General features: G+C 38.5%; 1 protein-coding gene across 1 annotated transcript in view; it reads left to right on the forward strand.

The window, feature by feature from the left end:
* LOC114030669 (fer-1-like protein 6) overlaps positions 1-24,329 on the forward strand; it is a 193,259-nt gene that overhangs the window by 140,564 nt on the left and 28,366 nt on the right. The window contains exons 31-35 of the mRNA XM_027845520.1: positions 2,987-3,114; positions 9,469-9,639; positions 12,871-13,031; positions 19,664-19,806; positions 21,575-21,663. Of these exons, the coding sequence (XP_027701321.1) occupies positions 2,987-3,114; positions 9,469-9,639; positions 12,871-13,031; positions 19,664-19,806; positions 21,575-21,663 (692 nt within the window). The remainder of the gene's footprint in view (positions 1-2,986; positions 3,115-9,468; positions 9,640-12,870; positions 13,032-19,663; positions 19,807-21,574; positions 21,664-24,329) is intronic.

The raw sequence follows: 24,329 nt of genomic DNA on the forward strand, positions 1-24,329 counted from the left end.
CTTCTTCTTCTTCTTCTTCTTCTTCTTCTTCTTCTTCTTCTTCTTCTCCTTCTTCTTCTCCTTCTTCTTCTTCTTCTCCTTCTTCTTCTTCTTCTTCTTCTTCTGCCTCCTCCTCCTCTTCCTCTTCTTCTTTTGTATTAGAAACCAAAAATAGACCATTCTTTGCTATTGAACTGATTTCATTTTTTTGGTCATTGTATATATTAGTGTATAATTTTACAGAGATGATTGAGGTAGGTGCCAGATTGGATAGAATGCTGAACCCAGAATTTGAAAGCTTAAGTCCAAATCCTGTCTCAGATACTTATTAGCTGTGTGACCTTAAGCAAGTCAATTAACTTCTCTCAGCCTCAGTGTCCTCATCTGTAAAATGGATATAGTAATAACACCTACTTCATAAGGTTGTAGATAATGCATGTAAAGTTCTTTGCAAACCTTAAATTACAATGTAAATATTAGCTAATATTTTCAGATAGGTACAAGTTGAATGATATAGCCTCTGATAGCCTTTTCAACTCAGAAATTCTGGGATTTTAAAAATAGTCATTACTGATATACATTTATCCTGAATGGATTCTTTGGCTGCATCTCAAAAGTTTTTGTATGTTGTCTCTTTGTTGTCATTTTGTTTGATGAAATTATTATTACTGTGATTTGTTGCTTACTGGATATTTTCCAAAAGAAAGAATATTGCTATGTGACTAAATTTTCAAAAAAAAAACTATTATGTGACTAAATTTTTCTTCATGTTTTGTTTTAATATTATAATTTTAATGAGAATAATTACATATTTGTAGATGTTTTATGGGATAAAATGTAGTGCAGAGTATTGGCTGAAAGTCATAATAGGCCCAGAGATAGACCCAGAGATAGAAAGAGAGGCCCACCTCTGCCATTTGCTGGTCTGGTACTGGCTATTCTCGAGGTTACTTATAATGTACTCTTGGACAAGTCTTCTTCGAGGCAGCAGCTTCCTGATCTGTAAAAGTCAGGGATTGCGCTAGATGACCTCTAAAGTCCCTCCTACTTCCACATCTTTGATCCTAGAATCATCATCACTATTTATTGAGGGCCAATAATGTGAAAGGCACAGTGTTCAGAGCTATGAAGACACAAAGATACATGGGATGCTGTCCCTGCCTGTAAACTGATAATAAAATAGAAGAGCCAAGAAACCCAGAAAAGATAACTAAAGATTCTTAGGTTCCAAACTGTAAATAACAAATGAATGATATTGACAATAAGCACAGCAGGAATTCAGAGGAGGAAGAGGCCCCTGTAGGCTCAGGTGGTCAGACTTACCTGAATGAACTAGGGATGTTTATTCTGGGGGAGAGAAGCCATAAAGGCAATGCAATGACTGTCTTAAGGTATTTAAAGGGCTCTCTAATGGAAGAGGGATTAGGCTTGTCATGCTGGGCCCTGGAGGCAACAACTGGGAGCCATAGGTGACTAATGCAGCTAGGTGGTATAGTACATAGAGTGCTGGACTCTGGAGTCATGAAGACCTCAGTTCAAAATCTGCCTCAAATACTCACCACTGTTTACTTCCATTTCCCATCTGTAAAACAGGAATATTAATCACACCTATCTCACAGGGTAAAGTGAGATGATATTTGTAAGACCTTAAAGCACCAGGTAAGTGATGATAGCTATTATTATAAAATTTCAGTGGCAGGTTCGGTCTTGAAATCAAGAATTAAACAATTAACAATTAGAACTATCCAGAAATGTAATGGACTGCCTTGTATAACAGTGAGTTCCCCTTCAATTGAGGTCTTTAACAATAACAATAACAACAATAATAATAACTATTTTTACAGCTAGCATCTATAGAGCATTTTGTGACTTGCAAATGATTTTACATGTTATCTTATTTGATCTTCACAACAACTCTGTGAGGTAGGTGTGATTAATAGTCTCATTTTACAGATGGAAAACTGAAGCAGACAGTGGTTAAGTGACTTCTACAGGTCTCCCAGATAATATTTGAGGCAGAATTTGAACTCAGGTGTTTATGGATTCAAGTTCTCCAGCCAAGGTACCATCCTGCTGCCTAATTATCATAATGATTTGCATTTACATCTCTTTAAACTTTTCAAAGCACTTTACATATGTTATCACATTTGATCCTCACAGATCTGTAAGGTATGTTCTGTTATTGTCTCTATTTTACAGATGAGGAAACTGAGGCTAAAAGAGGTTAATGACTTGCCCAGGGTAACACAGCTAGTATCAGTTGATAAACATTTAAGTACCTACTATGTGCCATGCACTGATTTGAACACCCATCTTCTTGACGCCAAGTCCAACTCTCTCTCCACTGTGCCACCTAGCAGTTTCAAGTGAAGGTTGGGTCATCACTTGTTGGACGTGCTATAGAGAAAATTACTGTTCAGTTGCAGATTGAACAAGATAACCTCAATGGATCCCTCCTGGTGCTGAGCTTCTGGGATTTTGAGAGCTATTCCCATTCCTTTGGCCAAGGAAGGGTTTTTGTGAATAGTTGCATAAGGAAGTCTGAAAGGAAGAGGTATTTCTTGATCTGGGTCTTGCAAGACAGGGTTTAGATAAGAGGAGGGCAATAGAGAAGGGGTTACAGATGTGAAAAACAGGATGGTAAAAAGCCAGGTGCTGACTGAAGCATTTTGTGATGCTGTTGTTGATGCTTTCGTTCAATTCCCCACCACTCAAACTAAGCTTTAGTCCTCGTAGCCTCTCATCTGCCAGCCAGGGCTCTCCCCAGTATCTCTCATACTCTCACCTCAGAAACTACAGACAGAACATCAGTGAGCCACCCAATTCACCAGCTGAGGGGTTCACCCACTTCAGTCTGACCAGATGGATGGGTAAGTGAATGGGAGCTTCTGTCTGCCTGGCTGAAAATAGATTCCAGAGAAATAAAATTAAAAAAAAAAACATGGAAGCTGCAAATCGCCCTAAAACAAAATTAGTAGGTGATTAAAAGGATGTTTTTCCTCCTCAGGCATTTAACCTCAGCCCAGCTGATCCAGATGGTAAATCTGATCCCTATATTGTACTAACCCTTGGCAAAACTGAAATTAAGGACCGGGACAAATATATCCCCAAACAACTTAACCCAGTATTTGGAAGGTCAGTGACTCTGTTTTGACTTCCCCATGGGGTTCTAAGTTTGTCTTTATTAGGTTTCAGATTGCTAGTATGTGACATACTGGTGTGCACGGTGATTGGGAATCACAGAGTTGAAAGAGATCTTCTTTCAGGTCTAGTCTAACTCCTTTATTTTACAGAGGAAACTGATGCCCAGAACAGGAAAGTGATTTACCCAGGATCATACAGTTTTTTGTTGTTGTTATTGTTGGGTTTTTTCATTTTTTTTGAATAATCAGTACTAGAATACAAAACTTCTGCACTAAACCCAATCCATTTCTTTATTGGGGAGCCTGAAGGACTTGGGACTTTTTTGTAAATATGCTAATAGTATGTCTTCCACACTACAACTATTAATTTTTAATATATGTGTATATTATATATAGTAGAATGCATATCTTATATATATATTAGAAAAGATTGAATTTGTATTCAAATAATCTGGCAGATTATTTATTGATCTTTAACAAGCTTTCAGAAAATCCATTTGAATGGATCTGTGAAATACAGAAATGTCTTTCCAAATCCATCTCTTTTGAATTGTTTCTTCTGTTTGTCCCTCACTATTAGCCACTAAATGTTTCCAAATATTTTCTGAGGCTCTTTTTTATACAGTAAATAATATATTATAAATATATTTTTATAAAATAAAAGTATATACATAATAAAAGTATGTGTACGTAACTATATATCTATACTCTCTTTCTCCCTCTCTCCTTCACTTCTCTAGACTTTGCGTATGACAGGTTACTTGTTAAATGTAATAGAAATTTAGATCTAGAAGGGAACTCAAATCAAAAGTCACCTAGTCCAACCTGTCCTTATTTTACAATAGAAGTCATCAGTGAGTGGCAGAGCTGAGATCTATAGACCCAGGTCTATAGACTCCAAAGCTAAGGTTCTTTCCACTGTGCCAAGCTTAACTAAGTTTGGAGACCAAGTTGGCTGTACTGAGTTATCAGAGGGCTTTGATGTGCAGTGGTGGAAAGAATATCCTCATCAATGAAATCATGGGTCATTTAAAAAGTAAATGGAGATGTACTTTGAATACATTGAGTGCCTTTTCTTCCATAACTAAAAATGTTGGCCACTCTCTTTGTGGCTCTTATTTAAATTCCTTTCCTTGTTGGTTAGAGCCTAGGGCTTTCTGACATTTGATCTCCTATCAGGTCTTCATATTATATAACTCTAGAGAAAATGAAGCAATAAATGATCTGGCCTGTTCAGATGAATGAGAATGATTAAAAATACAATGGGCACTATGTCAGAGAAACTTTCCATGATTTCTCTGCATCAAGGAATGACCTTTATCATTACTTCACATTGATGTAATGAGCACTTAATATTTTCCAAGTGCTCTGCAGTCACTTTTTATTAGCTCTTTCCTACTGCAGTCCATGAATTAGGTCAGCTTTATTTTTTCCCATTTTACAATATGGAAACCAAGACAGAAATGTAGTAGTAGCCTTTTCTATGTCATGAAGTACATCAGCAGTAAAGCTGGGATGTGATTCCAGGGGCCATCTTTATTAATACTTAAGTATTTATACTCTCCCTGTAGCAAAGGTCCTGTGGTGGATTCTGACATTGATCTTACTTGGTAGGGAGGGGCAAGCCAGCATCAGCACACATTCTACCATTGGCGTTTTTTGTGTTTACAGGAGTGTTAGAGCCATCTCATTCCAAAAAGAAAAAAAAAGCCCAACCTTTTCCCCTTCAAATACTTAATAGTTATCTTAAAATATCTGAAGGGCTGTCACGTTGATAAGGGCATAGTCCATTTGGTCCCAGAGGACAGAGCAGGAGCAATAATGGCTGTGTCAAAGGCTAATGTAAGTTTGATAGCAAGAAAAACTCCTGAAGTATAATGGCATGTCTAGAGAGGTGGTAAGCTCCTTCTCTTTGAAGTTTTCTTTTTTTCCTTTTTTTTATATTTACAAATTTTCATTTTTAATTTATGAAATAAACAAGCATTTACATAACATAGTACAATAAAAAAGATAATTGTACACAAACCGCAAATGTTCTATGCACAACTTGCTATTCCTTTCAAATATACAACAAAATTATCATGTAAATTTCTTTTTTTCTTCCCCTTCCCTCACCCTAGAGATGGCTACCATTAGACACAAATTTATATATATATATATGAAGATTGCATCTTTCTTCATATGTCTTTTATAGTTAATTTGGGTATCTATAATAGACAAAACTTAGTTTCTCAAAGTTGTTCTTAAAACAACATTGCTGTTACTGTATACAATGTTCTCTTGGTTCTGCTCATTTCACTCTTCATTATTTTGTGCGAACATTTCCATGTTTTTCTACAATCATTGAACTCATCATTTCATATAGCGCAGTAATATTCCCCAATGGTATTCTTTGGAGGTTTTAAAGTAGATGCTGGGTGACTTCTTGCTTTCCTATCCCATTTGGACTATATGGCCGCTGAGGCCCTCTTTCCAACTTTCAAATTCTGTGATTTATCAGATGATATCAGTCAGGTCTACCCACCTACCAAACTCTTCAACCAGTTGTGGGTAAGACTGCTTTATAGATTCTAATCAATTCTTATGGAAAAAATTTCTATAGTTTTATTGTGGTAAATAGTGATTACCACATTCCCACCACTTATGGGGGGGAGTGAAATCCCTTCATTGTCCTCAGATTTCCCCTCCACTGCTCCAAGAAACTGACTTATGTGTCACTAAATTATCAATGGTGGGCCATACTAGGATGTTACATAAGAAATTGCAGGTCCTCGATATTGGCATCTATAGAACTGTGGAATCTCACATTGGAAAGGACTTTAGAGAGCATTCTTGTCCAAAATTCCTCTTCTTTACAGAAGAAGAAACCAAGAAACAAAGAATAGAAACGACTTGACCAAAGTCACAAAGGGAGCAGAGCTGGGTTTCAACCTAGGCCTTCTGGTGCTCTTCAGTGCCCTTTGTACTATACCATATTGTCAAACAAACTAGAGGTTCATAGAATCTCCTAGTTAGAAAAAACCTCAAAGGTCATCTAGTCTGACCCCAATCTGAAGGTTGAATCTCCTCTAAAATATCCCCAATAAACGGTCTTCTGACCTCTGTCTGGCAGCCTCCAATGATGGGGAATTTACTATTTTCCAAGGTAGTTCATTCCATTTTTTTTTTAAAGATCCAATTGGTATTTAAGTACTTTTTAATATCAAACTAAGATCTAGCTGCCTATCTGAGTCATTGTATTTTTTAATGGAACATTATAATTCCTGAAACTGCTATCATTCCTGGAGTTAAGCTCAAAGGAGCATGATTTACCCACATAAACCTCTGTTAGCTGCACTTACCCTGGGTGGTTGAAAGCCCCTTTCAACTACTTCTTTAAGGGTAACACTCCCTTTGGATTTCAGGAGGAACCAGACAATGTTTATACCAGATGTTGCCAAAAGGTAGAGACTCAGAACTACATACCACCTAGCTAGTACAATGCACCTAGAAGTAAGTACTTAACTGTTACTCTCACACACATATCCACTGTATTTTGTTCAGTCATTTTTCAGTTATGTCTGACTCTTTGTGACCCCATTTGGGATTTTCTTGAGAAAGAAAGTGGTTTGGTTTGCCATTTGCTTCTCTAACTCATTTTACAGATGAGGAAACTGAGACAAACAGGGTTAAGTGACTTGCCCAGGGTAACACATCTAGTAAGCGCCTGAGGCCAGATATGAACTCAGGAAGATGAGTCTTCTTGACTCCAGGTTTGGCATTCTATCCATTGCAACACCTAGCTTCCTGGAATATAAGAGGCATTTATTCAATTGAATTCAGTTCAATTTATTTGAATTGATTGCAGAGGTCATGTTTTATTTTTCATGGGGTTATTAAGTTAGGATTGGAAAGCTCATTAAAAATAATATAGTCTAACTTCCTGTTTTGTAGATGAAATTCCTGAGGCACATAGAGGTAAAGGGACTTGTTCAGAAGTCACAAAGGCTGTAACTGACAGAGACAGAGCCTCTTACTCTTAATGCAGAGTTCTTTCTACTGTGCCATTCTTCTCCCTTGCCAGGTCTTACACATAGCACTCAAAAAAAAGATTTGTTAAATACATAAATGAATGAATGAATGAGGAAGTGAATGACTGAATGAATGAATGAATATTATTATAGGGTAGAGAAATTGAGATGTGAGAGCAGGAAGGCAGAAACTGCTACCAATAGCTTTAAAGAGAACATCAATCTCTCTTCCACTCTGACAGTGCCTATAATCAATATTTTAAAGGAGGGAGTGTCCAGTCCCAAGGGATTCTATTACTATGGAACTTGTGCTATACCTTTTCATACATATGGGAAGTTTGGCTACCTGAGTAGCTTTCTCTTTGTCTTTATTTCCCCCTGTACTTTGTACATCCTTTGGAGAACTCATACAGTGGGATGTGTTATAATTGCTTAGTTTCTTAAGGACAGAATAGATTAAAGGATTAAGCAGCAATAATTCTATATCACAAGGTCACCTACAACTGTATCCTTGACAATACCTTCTGAGATTTTCCTTATTCTCCCTGGTATTCCCACTGTCATAAGGTCCCCTTAATGGGTGGTTTAGGACTCTTACAGTGATGGTGATAGTGGTAGAAATAATGATGATAAGCTCTAAATTCTGTGGGAGTCTTACCTATGGGTTGGCTATAGAATATTACTTCTAACTGCCCTATTTGGGGAACCCTAAATCCGTCATCCCAAAGGGAGACAATAGCCTGATGATTGGACAGATAGAAAAATTGAGTCCTTCCCTCAGCATTCCCCTGACCTGCAAGAGCCACCTCAAGTCAGATATAATCACTGAAAATGTCCCATCTCTCTGCTTCATCATCTATTCAGGAAGGATAATGGCCTCTTGGGGATGATGTGCTTCTAAATCCCTTTCCAAGTGGAAATTGCTATGTCAGAACTAAGTAGGTCTGGCAGTGTATGTGGCAGCCTGGTCAAGTTTCATAGCACCACTGAGGAAGCAGCCAGATTATCTAGAAACATTTCCATTACATTAGAAAGTATTACACGCATGCAACCTGACAGTGGAAAGAACACTAGAATAAGAATCTGGAGCCCTGGCTTCTAGCTTAGGCTGTGCACCAAATGTGAGACTTCACCTGTCCAAATCTGTTTGCTCCCCTGTAAAGGGAATGGTTTGGACAAAGTGAGCTCAGAGGTCACCTATAGCCTTAAAGCCCCTTTACTTTACTGTTCTTATTTTGTCCTCATTATGTTCAATTTTGTTAAACAATAATATTAGTTTAAATTTTCTGAGCACACAACATTGAAGGCTGGCAAGATAATATCCCACTGGCAAAGGAAGACTACTATGCATGTAATTAAAATTAGCATTAGATAATTCATTTAGAAAAAATGGAAAATTGATTTGAATCTTATAAAGATAAATCTCAGGATTTTTTTTCAAAATATGAGCTATGTGTCATCTTTCCTTCCTTCCTTTTTTCTTTCTTTTTCTTTTTGCTCTGGGTTTGTGATTCTATTGGTAAAGGGAACTCCTGGAGAGGCAACTCCCTCTACCAATATGGATTGGTGACTTTTCTGTCCCTTTTCTTTGAGAATTGCCTGGGTCATTGAGAAGTTAGGTGACTTGCCCAGGGGCCCACACTCAGTATGTGTCAAAGTTAGGACTTGAACCTAAATATTCTTGATTCTAAGACCCATTTTTTACTCATTATTCCACATTTCCTCTTGCATGATCCAATTCCTAGGGATCATATAATAATAATAATAATAATAATAATAATAATAATAATAATAACTAACATTTATAAAGTGTTTATTCTGTGCCAGGCACTGTGTTAAGCACTTTGTAGTTCTCATTTTATCTTCAAAACAACCCTGGGAAGTAGGTGCTATTATTAAATTTGCAAATGGGGAAACTAAGGCAGGCAAAGGTTAAGTGACTTGCCCAAAATCATATAGCTAGCAAGTGTTTAAGAGCAGATTTGAGCTCACTCTGGGCCCAGTGTTCTATTCATTGTACCTTCCACCTATCTGCCCTATTGATACAAATAGTTAAATGAAGAAGTGATTTTGACATGATCTAATAAAATGAATACTGGAATTAAGAGGCAGGAGACCTGGATTCAAATCACAGTTCTGACATTTGCTGGTTGTGTGATCTAGGCCAAGTCACTTAAATTATCTGAACCTCTTTCCTTATCTGTAAAATAAGAATTACATACTATGTACCTGCAATGATATTTTTTAACAGTGCTTTTTAAACCTACATAAACGTGAGTTTGTCACCAACCATCAATCTCATTTGGATCATGAAATCTTCTCTGCTTGGACCCTAGATCATTTGAGATTCAGGCTACATTTCCTAAAGAGACTCTGCTTACAGTTCGCATATATGACCATGACATGATTGGGTCAGATGACCTCATTGGAGAGACCAAAATTGACCTGGAGAACCGCTTCTACAGTAAGCACCGAGCAATCTGTGGCTTACAGAGCCAGTATGAGATGTAAGTATTTTCCCTTCTCCCATTCCACAGCTCCCTGCCCCCCTCCCACACACACCCTGAAACACACACCTTGGGTCTTTTGTACTTATATGCCACAGCCTTCAGTGCTCTGGTTTTTGCTCATGAAATGATTCAACTGTTGGAAAAGTCCAGCTAACTAAGGAGCCATGATATTGACTTCTCAAACAGAACTTGGATCAGTAGTGCTGAGTCAATGAATTCTGGTCCCTTGAAGTAGAATGAAAGTTTTGGTTTGGGGTGGGAATGGTAGGCAGCTTTGTTTCAGAACCATGGACAGGGCCTATGAAACCATCTGCAAATAGGATACCTTATGTCCCTTTACAATATAAGTTTCCTCTTAGTAAGCTAAGGGTTGGCAGTCTGCGGCAATAATAATGATAGTTGTGGTAAGAACTATCCTGGCTCTATGTGGACAGAGAATAAAGCATGAGAAGGTTGTTATTGGGGATGAATAACTATCTCTGTCCCCTCACTTGTCTTTTCTTTCTTCTCGCCACCACACCCAGAGCTTCATATACTCTGTAGTTGCACTAGCAGCAAGTAAACTAGGTAAGCTCCTTAAAAAAGCAGAGGTTTCAACTGATTTAGGTATAAAGAGGCTTAGTTTGGGGGAACATGGAGGTTGGAACTTCACCTTAGTTATTACTACTTCTGTGGAGAATGTCTTCCTGTTCAGATGACTGTTTGCTGAGGTGACTGTGAGGTAGAATTTTATATCCTTTTACATTTGAAATCGTTCTTCTTAATCCTATATTGGTTAAGTTGGTCCTAACTGTGGGGCATTTTTTTCTACAGTTTCCATTTTTTTCCATTCTCCACATTTCATTTTAAGCCTTGAATCTGCTTTTGGTTTGGCCTATAATAATTATTCAGTGATAGATATTAGGTCTTCCATTTTGCTGAGGCTAATCACCTTTCTAGCCCTTTCTCATTGCTACTAACAAGTACAGTACCAGGTCTGAAAAATAATCAAACAAAAAGTACTCATTGATACTGAAATATCCTGAAATTCCCTCCTTAGCTTCTGCCCAGATATTAAAGCTCCATGGTCAAATTTTTTGGATAAATATCCCCTCTTCCCATCTTTTTACTCTCTGACTCTAGAAAGCTAGTTAAGTGCTGGGTAAATACCGAAAGAATTTTAAAAAATCTCCTAAGTTTCACTGATTTATAAGAATTTGCAAGAAATTGAAAGTCATACTCAGAGAATCATAACCCATTATTCTCCATTTCTATGGAAGGAATAAGGTAAGCAAAGCATTTGTGACAAAAGAGAAATTTGGGGTTAGGGATGATGATGATGATGATATAAAGAAGACTCAACCAATAATATGTCAGGAAAGAAGTATTGTGGATGTGTTTACAGAAAGAGGTGAGAGAGTGTGACAGCTATTCAAGATAAGGTCTTTTCCACTAGAAGCTTCAGGAAGGTTATCATTAAAGAACTTAGACTATTGATTAATGTAGATTATGAAAAAATGGTACATGCAGCAACATATTCCTAACGATTTGAGAATCTAATAAATACCCATCCAAAATTATGTATCAGAAGATTACCATCTTTCATAACCTAGCAGGTAAGTTCCCCTATAACTACACATAAAGATTTCAAAAGATCCTTGAAAATTCAATGAATAAACTGTGCTTATACCAGAATTGTTGCCCAGAAGAGGCTGGACATTTTAAGAACATTTTTCACTATGCCAAATGCTTCTAACATTCAAAGTACATGAAATGAAAAGCTTTCAAAATATAGAAACCTGGTGAAAAAATATAGGATCATAATCCAATCCCCTAATTTTCCAGATGAAGAAAGTAGGCCTAAGGAGGTTAATACCCAAAGTGACACAAATCATAAGTGGCAAGGATGGGGTTGAAACCTGGGTCCTCTGAAAAAGGAAAAGTCCCTGGGGACTTCCTTGGGGGAAGTCCGCAGTACTTTTCCCACTGTACCATGCAAATACAAACCACATAGGAACAAGATGAGGTAAATATCATCCCTATTGTTCTGTCTGCTATTGGAGTTGGCCCAAAGATGCTTTAATGAACTAACAGAAGATAAACATATCTTACTGAATTTATTCAGTTACAAATTCAGTTATTTTGTCCACCTGGGCAATAATCTGCACATATCAGGACAATAACTTGTACCTGGACTATTTCTTGAGACTAAAAAGCTAACAAGATGATGATAATAACAACAGATAATATATTTAAAGAGCTCTGTAATCCTTAAAATTCTATATAAATGTCAGCTCTTACTATTATGAGATATTAAAAAGCGATCAAGATAAACTGTAAAATTGCTCTGTTTCCTAACAGAGTTGTTAAGTATCAGAATGGTTTGACCAAGAAGTTGATAAATTTCCACTTCTCTAAAGTTTTGTTAAAATAAGATAAATTCTCTTTTGATTGGAATGACTTACTCATAATCATGCTTGAAGTTTGGATTGGGGTAAGGATGACTTGAAAGAGCTCTCAAGGACCCTTCTATCTTTATTCCAGAGTAGAAAAACTATTATGCCTATTTAAAACTATATTATATTCTATTTAGTTTTTCCCCTTTCAACTTAAGTTCTGATGTAACCTGGTATATTTTTTTTAGCTTTAAACCTCTTTAATAGAAAGTGGTATGATGGAGTAAAGGTATTTGATCTCTTCTCTGAACACCATTTTCTATTTAAAAAATTTAATTGTTAGTTGGCTATTAGATGCAAACTAATCCATTAATGTCCAGCAATGATGGGAAAGGAGTTGTGAGACTTAAAAGCTAGCTGCCAGGGAGGCCATTACTTAAAAATGAACCTGAGTGAGTTTTAAATTCAAACCATTGGCAACATTTTGCCACTGTCTATTGGACCATGAGAAAAAAATAATAAAATGAGAAGGGCAAATGGAGATTTTCCCTTGAGCAACAGGCAACTAAAAAGCTATCCTAGAAGGGGAAAAAAGTCAAATCAGAAAATATCTATATTGACTTTAACACTAAGCTGATCCAATGCCCCAGGTCAAGCCAGAATCATGCATATACATGACTCAAAGGTTTTTTTATGTCATACTAATAAGGAAAAACACAATGTCACGCAAACTGAAACCTATAAAGACGGCAAATAGCACAGACTCCATGAATAACTGCAGTAGTTTCAATAAGTCATAATCAACTGGGATGCTTGGTATCCCTCTTCATGTCCCTTTTCCTCTCACTTGCAGAGAAGGTTACAATGCCTGGAGGGACACATCCAAACCCACTGAAATACTCACCAAGCTCTGCAAAGACAACAAGCTGATTGGACCTTACTTTCGACCTGGGGAGATCCAGGTTGGAAACCAGGTGTTCTCTGGGAAAACAGTCTTCACTGAGGAGGGCACTGGTAACTATTTTAAAGTGTATTCTGCTTCTGTTATTATTCTTCCTTTGAATCACTTAGGGAAAATTCAAGATTGGGGGGAAAAGCTGCCATTTTAACACCATGAAAGGGACTGTGAGATAGAAAATTGTCAAAGATGTCCATGAGTCCAGTGCCTTGTATAATGCTTGGCTTGTAGCATATGCTTCATCAGTGCTTGTTGGATTTGCCTTACATGTTGGTGGAGTATCAAGTTAGGGACATTAAGGCAAGAGGAACAATAGATAGAGTGCTCGATGTGGAGTCAGGAAGACCTGGGTTTGAATCCTGCCTTGTGTGATCCTAGGCAAATCACATGATTTCTCTCAGTTTCAGTTTTCTCATGTGTAAAATGAGAATGACAATAGTACCTACTTCTAAGGGTTATCGTGAAGACCAAATGAGCTAACATATATAAGGCACTTTGCAAACCTTAAAGATATATACTATGCTATTGAGTCATTTCAGTCATATCTGACTCTCCATGACCCTATTCGAGGTTTTTTTGGCAAAGATACTGGAGTGGTTTGCCATTTCTCTTCTTTTACAGATGAGGAACTGAGGCAAACAGGGTTAAATGGCTTGCCCAGGATCACACAGTAAGTGGCTGAGGCCATATTTGAACTCAGGTCTCCTGTCTCCAGGATCTATCCACTACTCCACCTACCTGCCCTAAAGACATATACAAATGCTAGCAATTATTACATGGTGGGTGAATCCCAGGGCTCCAAGAGGTACTCTTTGTTACCAAATATATGTCTTCCCCATGTACTTACTAATTTTTGGAATTATTTTCACGTTCACTAGAGGAAAAGTTTGTAATTCCTTAATTCAAGATAAGTCTTAAGAAACAAATATCCCCAGCCCCTAAGTTCACAGTGACTTAAACTCATACTGAGGTATACATGATGATTATTAAGACCGTCTACTAAAAATCGCCTTCTATGATTCATCTCCTATTGAGGTGACCCTGGGGACTTAGAGGCCAAAACAAAAGGCATAGTTCTACACAACTGGTAGGCAGGTCCTACCAAGCTAGAAAGTTTTTGAGTACGGAACCAGAGGTGGGCCATGTGTCTGTTGTCTGAGGCTCAAAATTTGGAGAGATTCACTAATAGCTTAGGGATTAATGTTTTGGCCACAGTCAAAAGCATAACTAGACATCTTTATGCATGAGGCAGGTGAGGGATGGGGATGAATTCACCTAAGGTATCATTGTCCAAGACAGGAAAGCAAGCTCTGGCACACCATGATGCAGCTACTTTGGAGATTATCTAAGAAGGAGAAAAGGCATTGGACTAGACTAGGGAAGAAAACACCTGAAGTAGTATAATAAAGGAGTAGAGGAGGGATTTCTACTTTTAACTAATGATTTTTGATCAGTAAGCACCAAGCTTATTTGTTCCTAAGGGCTGTTAGCACCCTCTTACTTTCAGTGCCCCTTGGGCAAAGCCCCAGTTGCCATACCCTCGTTAAAATTCTGGTCATAGCAACTCTCAAAAACTGTTTTTTATGTCTTTAAATGTAATATGTCTGCTACTACTCTGACTGTAAGTACTGTCTGCTAAATTTAAGGGGAGGGGCAGGAGTACACATTGTGATTTGCGTCTGTTGAGTCACTAATCACACTAGTGAAATCATAGATCAGGGGCGGAACCAAGATGGTGGAGTAAAAGCAGTGACTTGCTTGAGCTCTCCCCCAAACCTGTAAATACCTATAAAATACCTGTAAAAAATGCCTCTAAACAAATTCTAGAGCAGCAGAAACCACAAAAAGACAGAGTGAAACAAATTTCCAGCCCAAGACAAACTGGATGGTTGATTGGAAAAGTCTGTTGCGCCGGACTGGGAGAGGAGTGCAGTTCAGCATGGGCTGCACAAAGACCAGGCCACAGCAAACCTGGAGCAGGCTTGGACTGAATCACAGGCAGCTGTAGTGGTTTCCAGACTTCTCAACCCACAAATAGCAGACAACTTAGAAGGTCAGTAGGAAAGGTCTGTAGGACCACAGTGAGAGAGGAGCCCCAAGGCTGTACCAGGACTGGGGCAGCACTGCAGCTGCTTCTGGAGCTCTCAACCCACAGAGAGAGGCAGGGATCAAGAAGCTGATCAGAAGAGGATTGCAGGGATCTCTCTGCTGTTGCTGAGGCAGGATTCTCTTGCTTTGTCCAGGCTTGGATCTGGGTTGCAGTTCTGGGTGGCTGTCCTGGGGCAAGGAAGAGCTTGTGATAGCGGTGAATAAGAAATCTTCCTCACACTTCCAAGGCAGAAAAGAGTGCTTCTGGTTAATCATAGACTAGAGCACAGGCCAGGAAAGGAGTAAATACCTCACCTTTGATCATACCACCTTGAAAGAACTGAAAATTTACAGATCTCTAGAATTATCTCTGAAAACAGTTGCACCAAACCCCTGAAGCTTGGGACAGTACGTTCTCCACACTGGAAGCAGACCCCCCACCTTAACAAAGAGTTTAAAAGTCAAATAATTGGCTGGGATCATGATCAAACAGTACAAAAAAAGTCAGACCATAGAATCTTACTTTGGTAACAAAGAAGATCAAAACATACAACCAGAAGAAGACAACAAAGTCAAAGCTCCTACATCCAAAGCCTCCAAGAAAAATAAAAATCAGCCCCAGGTCATGGAAGAGCTCAAAAAGGATTTGGAGAAGCAAGTAAGAGAAGGAGAGGAAAAACTGGGAAGTGACATGAGAGTGATGCAAGAAAATCATGAAAAACAAGTCAACAGCTTGCTAAAGGAGACCCAAAAAAGTACTGAAGAAAATAACACCTTAAAAAATAGCCTAACCCAAATGGCAAAAGAGGTCCAAAAAGCCAATGAGGAGAAGAATGCCTTCAAAAGTAGAACTGGTCAAATGGAAAAGGAAGTCCAAAAGCTCACTGAAGCAAATAGTTCCTTAAAAATTAAAATGGAGTAAATGGAATCTAATGACTTTATGAGAAACCAAGAAATTGTAAAACAAAACCAAAATAATGAAAAAATAGAAGACAATGTGAAATATCTCTTTGGAAAAACAACTGACCTGGAAAATAGATTGAGGAGAGATAATTTAAAAATTATTAGACTACCTGAAAGCCAAGGAAAACTGCCCTGATATTCTAGAACCAGAAGGTAAAATAGAAATGGAAAGAATCCACTGATCACCTCCTGAAGGAGATCCCCGACGGAAAACCCCTAGGAATATTATAGCCAAATTCCAGAGTTCCCAGGTCAAGTAGAAAATATTGCAAGCATCCAGAAAGAAACAATTCAAGTATTGTGAAAACACAATCATGATAACACAAGATTTAGCAGCTTCTACATTAAGGGACCAGAGGGCTTGGAATATGATATTCTGGAGGGCAAAGGAGATAGGCAAGAATCACCTACCCAGCAAAACTGAGTATAATCTTTCAGGAGAAAAAATGGATATTCAATGAAATAGAGGACTTTCTAGCATTCCTGATGAAAAGACCAGAGCTGAATAGAAAATTTGATTTTCAAATACAAGACTCAAGAAAAGCATGAAAAGGTAAACAGGAAAGAGAAATCATAAGGGATCTGTTTACATTCCTACATGGAAAGATGATATTCGTACCTCATGAGACCTTTGTCAGTATTAGGGTAGTTGGAGGGAAAAATATATGTGTGTGTATATATACATATATATGTGTGTGTGTATACATATATATATTATATATATATATACACACATATATATATTAAGAGGGCACAGGGTGAGTTGAAGATGAAGGGATGATATCTAAGAAATAAAATTAAGGGGTGAGAGAGGATTATCCTGGGAGAAGGAGAAAGGGAGAGGTAGAATGTGGTAAATTATCTCACATAAAACAGACAACAAAAAGCTTTTACAGTGGAGGGTAAGTGTGGGAAGGTGAGAGGGAATGAGTGAATCTTATTCTTATCAGATTTGGCTTGAGGAGGGAATAACATACACACTCAGTTGGGTATGGAAATCTATCTTACCCTACAGGAAAATGGAGGGAAGGGGTAAGACAGTGGGGGGATAATAGAGGGGAGGGCAGATTGGGAGAGGGGGTAATCACAAGCAAACACTTCTGAGGAGGGACAGGGTTAAAAGAGAGAATAGAATAAATGGGGTGTGGGATAAGATGAAAGGAAATATAATTAGTTTTTCACAACATGACTACTATGGAACTGTTTTGCATGATTTTGCATGTATAACCTGTATCAAGTTGCTTGCCATCTCATGAGGCAGGGAGGGAGGGAGGAAGGGAGAGAATTTAAAACCCAAAGCTTTAAAAACAAATGTTAAAAACTGTTTTTACATGCAACTTGGAAATAAGATATACAGGCAATGGGGTATAGAAATCTATCCTGCCCTACAGGAAAATAGAAGGGGAAGGGGATATGAGAAGGGTGGGGTGATAGAAGGGAAGGCAGATTAGGGGAAGGGGTATTCAGAATGCACACTGTCTTTGGGTGGGGGAGGGGTGAGATGGGGAGAAAATTTGGAACTCAAAATCTTGTGGAAATGAATGTTGAAAACTAAAAATAAATGAATTTTTTTTAAAAGAACAACTTCTAGATTATGATTCACTCACCTGAACTGGCAATATGCTTTCTGGAAATCTTTAAACTTTTTAGAACTGTGGTGAGGACATCTTGTCCTGTGACAGAGAACCAATCTTGTCCTGCCATTAAGTATTTATTATGCACTCCTGATTAAAATTCTCACCTTTTCTGTGCCTCGGTTTCTTCCACCTATAAATTCAAATAATAACTACTTTGGAGACAAATCAGATAGACTGTATTGGCAACTGCATACATATATTTTCCAAATAAAATTTATTGCTTAATTCTTTAAGGAAAAAAAAAGAAATCATAGATCTTGGAAATGTTAAATACTGGATCCTTTTCCTAAGATCAGGCTCAGTCAGGAAAAGGCCCTAAAATCTGAATGGTGAAGGAAGAGAGGGCATCATGAAAATTGAAGCTAGGGGGAGGCACACTCCTACCATTATCTTCCTAATACACAGCACTAACTGGCTCAGGAGCTGGGTCTCCTGTGCTTCTGGGTTCTACTTTCACTAGATTCCCTTAATAAGATCCAGATTCAGATAAGCTAGGCACAAATCTGGATGCACTTTCCTCCTCTGCCACCTAGGGTTGGTGTTTTCAACACTGAGAAATACTTCTCACTTATTTGAGATCTCCTAGGTTAGTTCTCAAACATCTGAATGGCCTTATTCAAAATCACTTAAGGTTGTCAATAATCCCTGTCAGTCTAGTTCTGCCTAAGATAAAAACCATGTTTCTGGCCATTCTTGGTCATGCATCCTTCAGTCCTATACCATTTGCCAAAATGAGTTAAGCTCTTTTCTGCTCTTCTTCTTTTCCTAGCCCCACTTTTTTCCTTCTCTTCCACTCTCAATTCAGTAGGCATTTGCCAAGTGTCTCCTATGGGCCAGGTACTATGCTTGGTGTTGGGGATACAAGACAGAACAAAGCAATCCCTACCTTCAAAGAGCTTGCATTATTTTCAGGGAAAACTGCATATTTCATTTAAAAAAATTAAATCCAAAATATATGCAACATAATTTCAAGGGCTGATGGCACAGATGTCATTTAAAGGAGAGCTTGTTAACAGTAGAATGGGGTTACAGAAGGCATGGAACAAGGGTTGAACAATGTGAAAGAGGTTCATGGGAGGGATAGACATGATGTGGATGGACAAAAGGGAGTAAAGAGTGGAGACTAGGCAAAGTAACTTTGACATAGACCCCAAGGGTCTATTATATAATGCCCCAAGGCATTAGATTGTCATACCTTTCAGTGTAGCAGTGGTTGATTCTTTCCCTAAACAAAAGGGAGAAGGAAGAAGGGCTATATGTGCTGCAGAAGGGCAAATGACAAATCCTTATCCTGTCTGATGATCAAAGCAAGGACTGATCCAGTTCCCAAGGCCTGACAGATTATATATGGCCACCCTCTAATTATTAGCAAGGTGAGCTCTGCTGCTGTTTGTCCTTCATTCTCTTTTTTTATTTATTTTTTCTTTTTTTCCCTTTTTTTTTGTCCTTCATTCTCAAAGAGGACCATGACATCAGGGAGGTGATACCATGACATATAAGTGAATTGGATTTAAGTGAGGGAGGGCTGTGCAAAATCGCCAGCCTCACTTTCTCCTTTGGAGCCATTTGGATCCAGTGACCAGTTATAGATCAGGATGACTGGAGATGGCCAGGGATGCAGTAGGGGACCTTAGCTTTTTCGAGTTAAGGTCTTTAACAGGTCTCAGTTTGACTGAGGCAGCACCCATTAAGTGAGCAAGGTCAGCTTTACCCTAGAGTTTGTTGTAGTATTGAGTTTCTCTTGTGCAGGGAAATTGGTTCTGGACCTTTGGTTTTGGGGAGGGGTCACTCCTCTCCCATTTTCCTTCTCTTTCTCCCTTCCTTTCACCCTTTCTCCCTTAACATCCCTCTTCTTGCTCTCCCAATCTCATTATATTTAAATTAATCTTTAAATTTAAACTATTAATTTAAATTATCTTTAAATATCCATAACAGTTCTTTCAGCGTCCCAATGTAAGAACACATTGACCTCAAGGTTTTTCCTCTTTGTTTTCATCTAGATGAGATGGTTGAATCTCATGAACACTTGGCACTTAAAGTTTTACATTCCTGGAATGAAATCCCAGAGGGTGGATTTAAGCTGGTTCCAGAGCACATAGAAACCCGACCTCTGTATCACAAGGATAAGCCAGGAATGGAACAGGTAGGAAAGTGACCATGTCTGGCCCTATGAAATGTAGTTTGTTGGTTGAAATTTTCCTTTAAAACTTGTCATTCTTTTCCCTTGGGTAGCCCTTGGACTGCATGTTTTATTCTATTTTATGTTATGAATGTTTACAATGTTTACACTCTTTGGGAATAAGCTTGGCTCTGCACACATTTAAATACTGGCCCAATATGCTAATGACCCAGTCCCAAAACATTAAGTAAGATGACCCAGATGCTTTGCCCCAGAGTATTTATTTTTTTTGAAGGTTAAATGAATTGCCTAGGGTCACACAGCTTAGTAAGTGTCTGAAGACCCACTAGCTAAGAACAGTTCTTACATTTCAAAATATAACTTTATTTAAAAGTTGTATTAGTTATGTAAGAGTTGCTTGTTTATGTAAAATTTTTCTTAGCTAATAGGTCATAAAAAACAGGATTTGGCTCATGGGCCAAAGTTTGCCAGCCCCTGATCTACAGCAATAGATCACTTAGAACTTAAGGGTTCAAACAAACAGTACTCTTTAAAAAAAATTCAATAACCTTCAGATAAAAGCATTCCCAAAGCAGTTAAAAGTAGTTCAGAAATATAAAAGATAAAAGCCATCAGCAAGAAGGTTAAAAGCAATCAACCTGGATATTCCTTGGGGTCTCAAGAGCTCTCTGCCAAAGTTATAAACACTGGTTTTATTTGCTTCTTGCACAAAGAGCTCACAGCTGGGTCCCAGATCAATCAACCTGGGGGCAAAGTTAATATCAAACTGCCCCAGGTCTGTGTCACAACTTCCCTGCTCACAACAATCCTGGCTGCTGAAGGAGGTGGAGGAGAGTGGAGTAACTTATATCTCCCAAGTTCCATCAGTATCCTGACACTCAGAAGTGTTCCTTCTCACCCCCAAAATCCCACCCATATGTCAAAGCCTACTTCAATCCCACCTCTCCCATGAAGCCTTCCCTGATTATCCTAGCCCTTGTTGATCTCCATTTTCTATGAATTTCTAATCATCAATTACACCCTATTAGCACTTCTTTATTCACTGGTCTGTATTTTTCACTTATGTTTCATGTGTGTTAATCTCATTTCCCCAAGTAGATGATAAGCTCCTTGAGGGCAGGGATCTTGTTTTGTTCTTCTCATCCTTTGCAATACCTTTTATCCTTAAAAGAAGAGACTATTTAGTTTTTATCTTTGTATCTCAACACCTAGCTTGGTATCTGGCACATGGGAGAATTATTGACTTATTAAGTATTATTGACTGATTTGTTAATTGATACCTGTCAAAGTGTTGGGTGGAGATCCAATAACTACTTTTTGATGGATGAATACACTACAGCAACACACTGAAGGGTCCTGAGAATGTGAATGTGTCCCTGAAACTTTTTGTTTAGTCTCTAGAAAGAATTTAGGCACTAGGAGAAATATACCCACTGGAATATAGTATTTTGCCATTCTCATATGGTTTTTTCTATAAGGGATTCAATAATCCTGGGTGTCATATTTTGTCCTCCCTAAATCTCTCTATAGCAAAAGTCTGATATAAAACTATAGGGGGAGAAATTCATTCTGTCCCCTAATATTGCTATTATAAAGAAGTTTCACAGAATAATAAAATAATACAAGAAAGGGGCTAATTCCCACTGAAAATTTGAGGTCTAACATCAATCATCAGTTGAAAAAATGCTGGCTTGTAAGAGCCTGAGATGTATTAAACTTAATAATGTTAAGCTTCCAGAAGGTAACTGGTCTCTGTTTTTCCTTCTGAAAGGGTCGCCTGCAGATGTGGGTAGACATGTTTCCCAAAGATATGCCCCAGCCTGGACCACCTGTTGACATCTCCCCAAGGAAGCCGAAAGGGTAATGCACTACCACTAGGAAGAGATAATGATGTCATCCTACAAACATCATGGGGTTGGATTGGGTGGGTCAAATGGATTTCTATGAAATGACAATTAAGCTTTGCAGGTTAAAATTATTTGACCAAGGAATATGAGATAACAGCCAACATCTATCACTAAGAGCTTTTGGATTTTAAGTTTTAAACTGTAAAGTAAGGGGGCTTGTAGGAGGTACTGGGTTATAGTGGAAGGAGCCCTGGATATGGAAAAAGAGGATGTGGGTTCAAATTTTACCCATGATGTTCAGAACTTACATGTCTTGGGTAAGTCACTTATCTTCCAGGTTCTCAGTTTGTTCAACTGTAAAATGAGAGGGTTGGACGCCAAGATCTCTTCTAGCTCTGGATTCATGATTCTATGATTAGGTTACCTCTAAGGTCCCTTCCAATTATTCTATGCTTCCAAATTCCCTTCCAGCTTTAAGGTTCTATAGTTTTGGATCATGTTTTAGGACAGCAATGATAGGATTAAAGCTGCTCCCCTTTAACCTCATATTCCTAGAGATATTTTACATACCCTTGACATAACCCTATTTGATTTTGATTACTTCCACCAATGGGGATCAGTTTGAGAAGGATGGTTTTGTTCTTTCTAGTGCCTTGGAAGAAAGGCAGGCCCTACCAGCTGGCTCACTGTGAAAAGATGTTATTCCAGTGACAGATTCTAAATCCCCTCCCTGGGGTAGTTAGCTGGTGCAGCGGATAGAGCACCAGGCCTGAAGTCAAGAAGACTTATCTCTGTGAGTTCAAATATGGCCTCAGACACTTACTGTCTGTGTGATCCTGGGCAAGCCATTTAACCCTGTTTACCTCAGTTTCCTCATCTGTAAAATGAGCTGAAGAAGGAAATGGAAAACACTCCAGGATCTTTGCCAAGAAAACCCTAAATGGGATCATGAAGAGTTGGACATGATTGAAATGACTCAATAAAAAATGCCCTACCCAAATAGCACATGTGGTTGATTGGAGGGTAATAGTGAGGACTCAGTAGTAGTGGCCCAGAGCGGAGAAAATGTGGTTTTGCTGTTAGCATGAACTAACATAGACTAGCTTAGCATACACTAGCTTGCCATTAAGTCTTCCAACTCAGAAAACCATAGCCCTTAACCAAAGTCCTCGATTATCTCACTAAGGTGTGCCAGTACCGTAGGTGCCCAAAAGTTACACGAGTAGGGTACAAGCTCTCACTAAGCTGAAATGGCTATGCATACATTTACAATGATGGATTGTACATCTGCAATCCAAAGTCAAGCCCAACTAAATGTAGAGAAGTACAGCATAGGCACATTGACCACCAGTTGGTGATTTAAAAAAAACACAATTACCTTTGAAACAACTTACTACATCATTACAGGGCCACCATCTGCATGGATAGAGGGTATGCCCACACAGATCAAGTTCCAGATCCTTGAAGTTTTATGTAAGTGGGACCCATCTAAGTGTATTTAGAAGGGTGGTTGTTGTGTAGTCATTTCAGTTGTTTCCAACTCTTTGTTATCCCATTTGGGTTTTTCTCAGCAAAGACACTAGAGTGGTTTGCCATTTCCTCCTCCAGTTCATCTTACAAATGAGGAAACTGAGGCAAACAGGGTGAAGTGGCTTGCCCAGAGTCACATAGCTAGTAAGTCTTCCCTCACTCTAAGCCTGGTGCTCTATCCACTGAACTACCTAGCTGCTATTCAGGAGAGACAAAGGGCTGATTTTTCCCTTCTGATCTGAAGGTATAGGGCAGCCAACATCAGGTTCCTTATCAGGGAATCATTCCAGACTGTCCAGCTGCCTGTGATTTTCACCAGATAAGCACACCATATAGAGGCCATGAGGTAAAATGGAGATAGTGCCAGTCTCAGTCACAGGATGACCTAGGCTCAAATCCCACCTCTGACACCTAATGACTGTGTGACCTTGAGCAAGTTACTTAACTTCTCAGTGCCCCAGGCAAATCTCTGTTACTATAAAGTGCAAAGCAGGTAAATCTTCATTTGTAGAGAGAGTTTCCTCACCAGGTACTTCCTATGCTACGTGGTGCAGTGGATAGTGTGACTGGAAGACTCATCTTCCTAAGGTCAAATCTAACCTCAGATCTAGCTGGGTAACCCTGGGCAAGAAAACGACTGAAAAATCAAATTTTAATTAGTAGAGTGTTAAGGCTAATAGGGATCTCAGCAATCATTTAGTTCAGGTGTCCTTAACATAGAGTCCATAGATAGATTTCAATGGATCCATGACTTTAGGTTAGAAAAAAAATACATCTTCATTTTCACTAATCTTTGGTTTTCTTTTTAATCCTGTATATTTTACTTCATGAATTTAAAAAACATTATCCTGAGGAGTCCATGGGTTTCACCAAATTACCAAAGGGGTTGATGACACAAAAAAGGTTAATAACTCCTGGTTCTTGTTCCACCCTCCCCATTTTACAGATGGAAAAAAAGATAGAAAAAATAAAATGACTTATTTCAAGTCACACAGATAATCTGTGGATCATAGAGAAGTTGCTATGAATTTAGATCATAAAGTGGGCAGAATTTAGTGTGTAGAGCTTAAAAAGAATTGAGAGATCACCTACTACAATTTCCTTATTTCACATATGAGGAAACATGCTGAGAAGTTACGTCATTTGCCC

This window comes from Vombatus ursinus, unplaced genomic scaffold, assembly GCF_900497805.2.
Source record: "Vombatus ursinus unplaced genomic scaffold, bare-nosed wombat genome assembly UNPS02014973.1, whole genome shotgun sequence".
In the NCBI taxonomy this organism is placed as follows: domain Eukaryota; kingdom Metazoa; phylum Chordata; class Mammalia; order Diprotodontia; family Vombatidae; genus Vombatus; species Vombatus ursinus.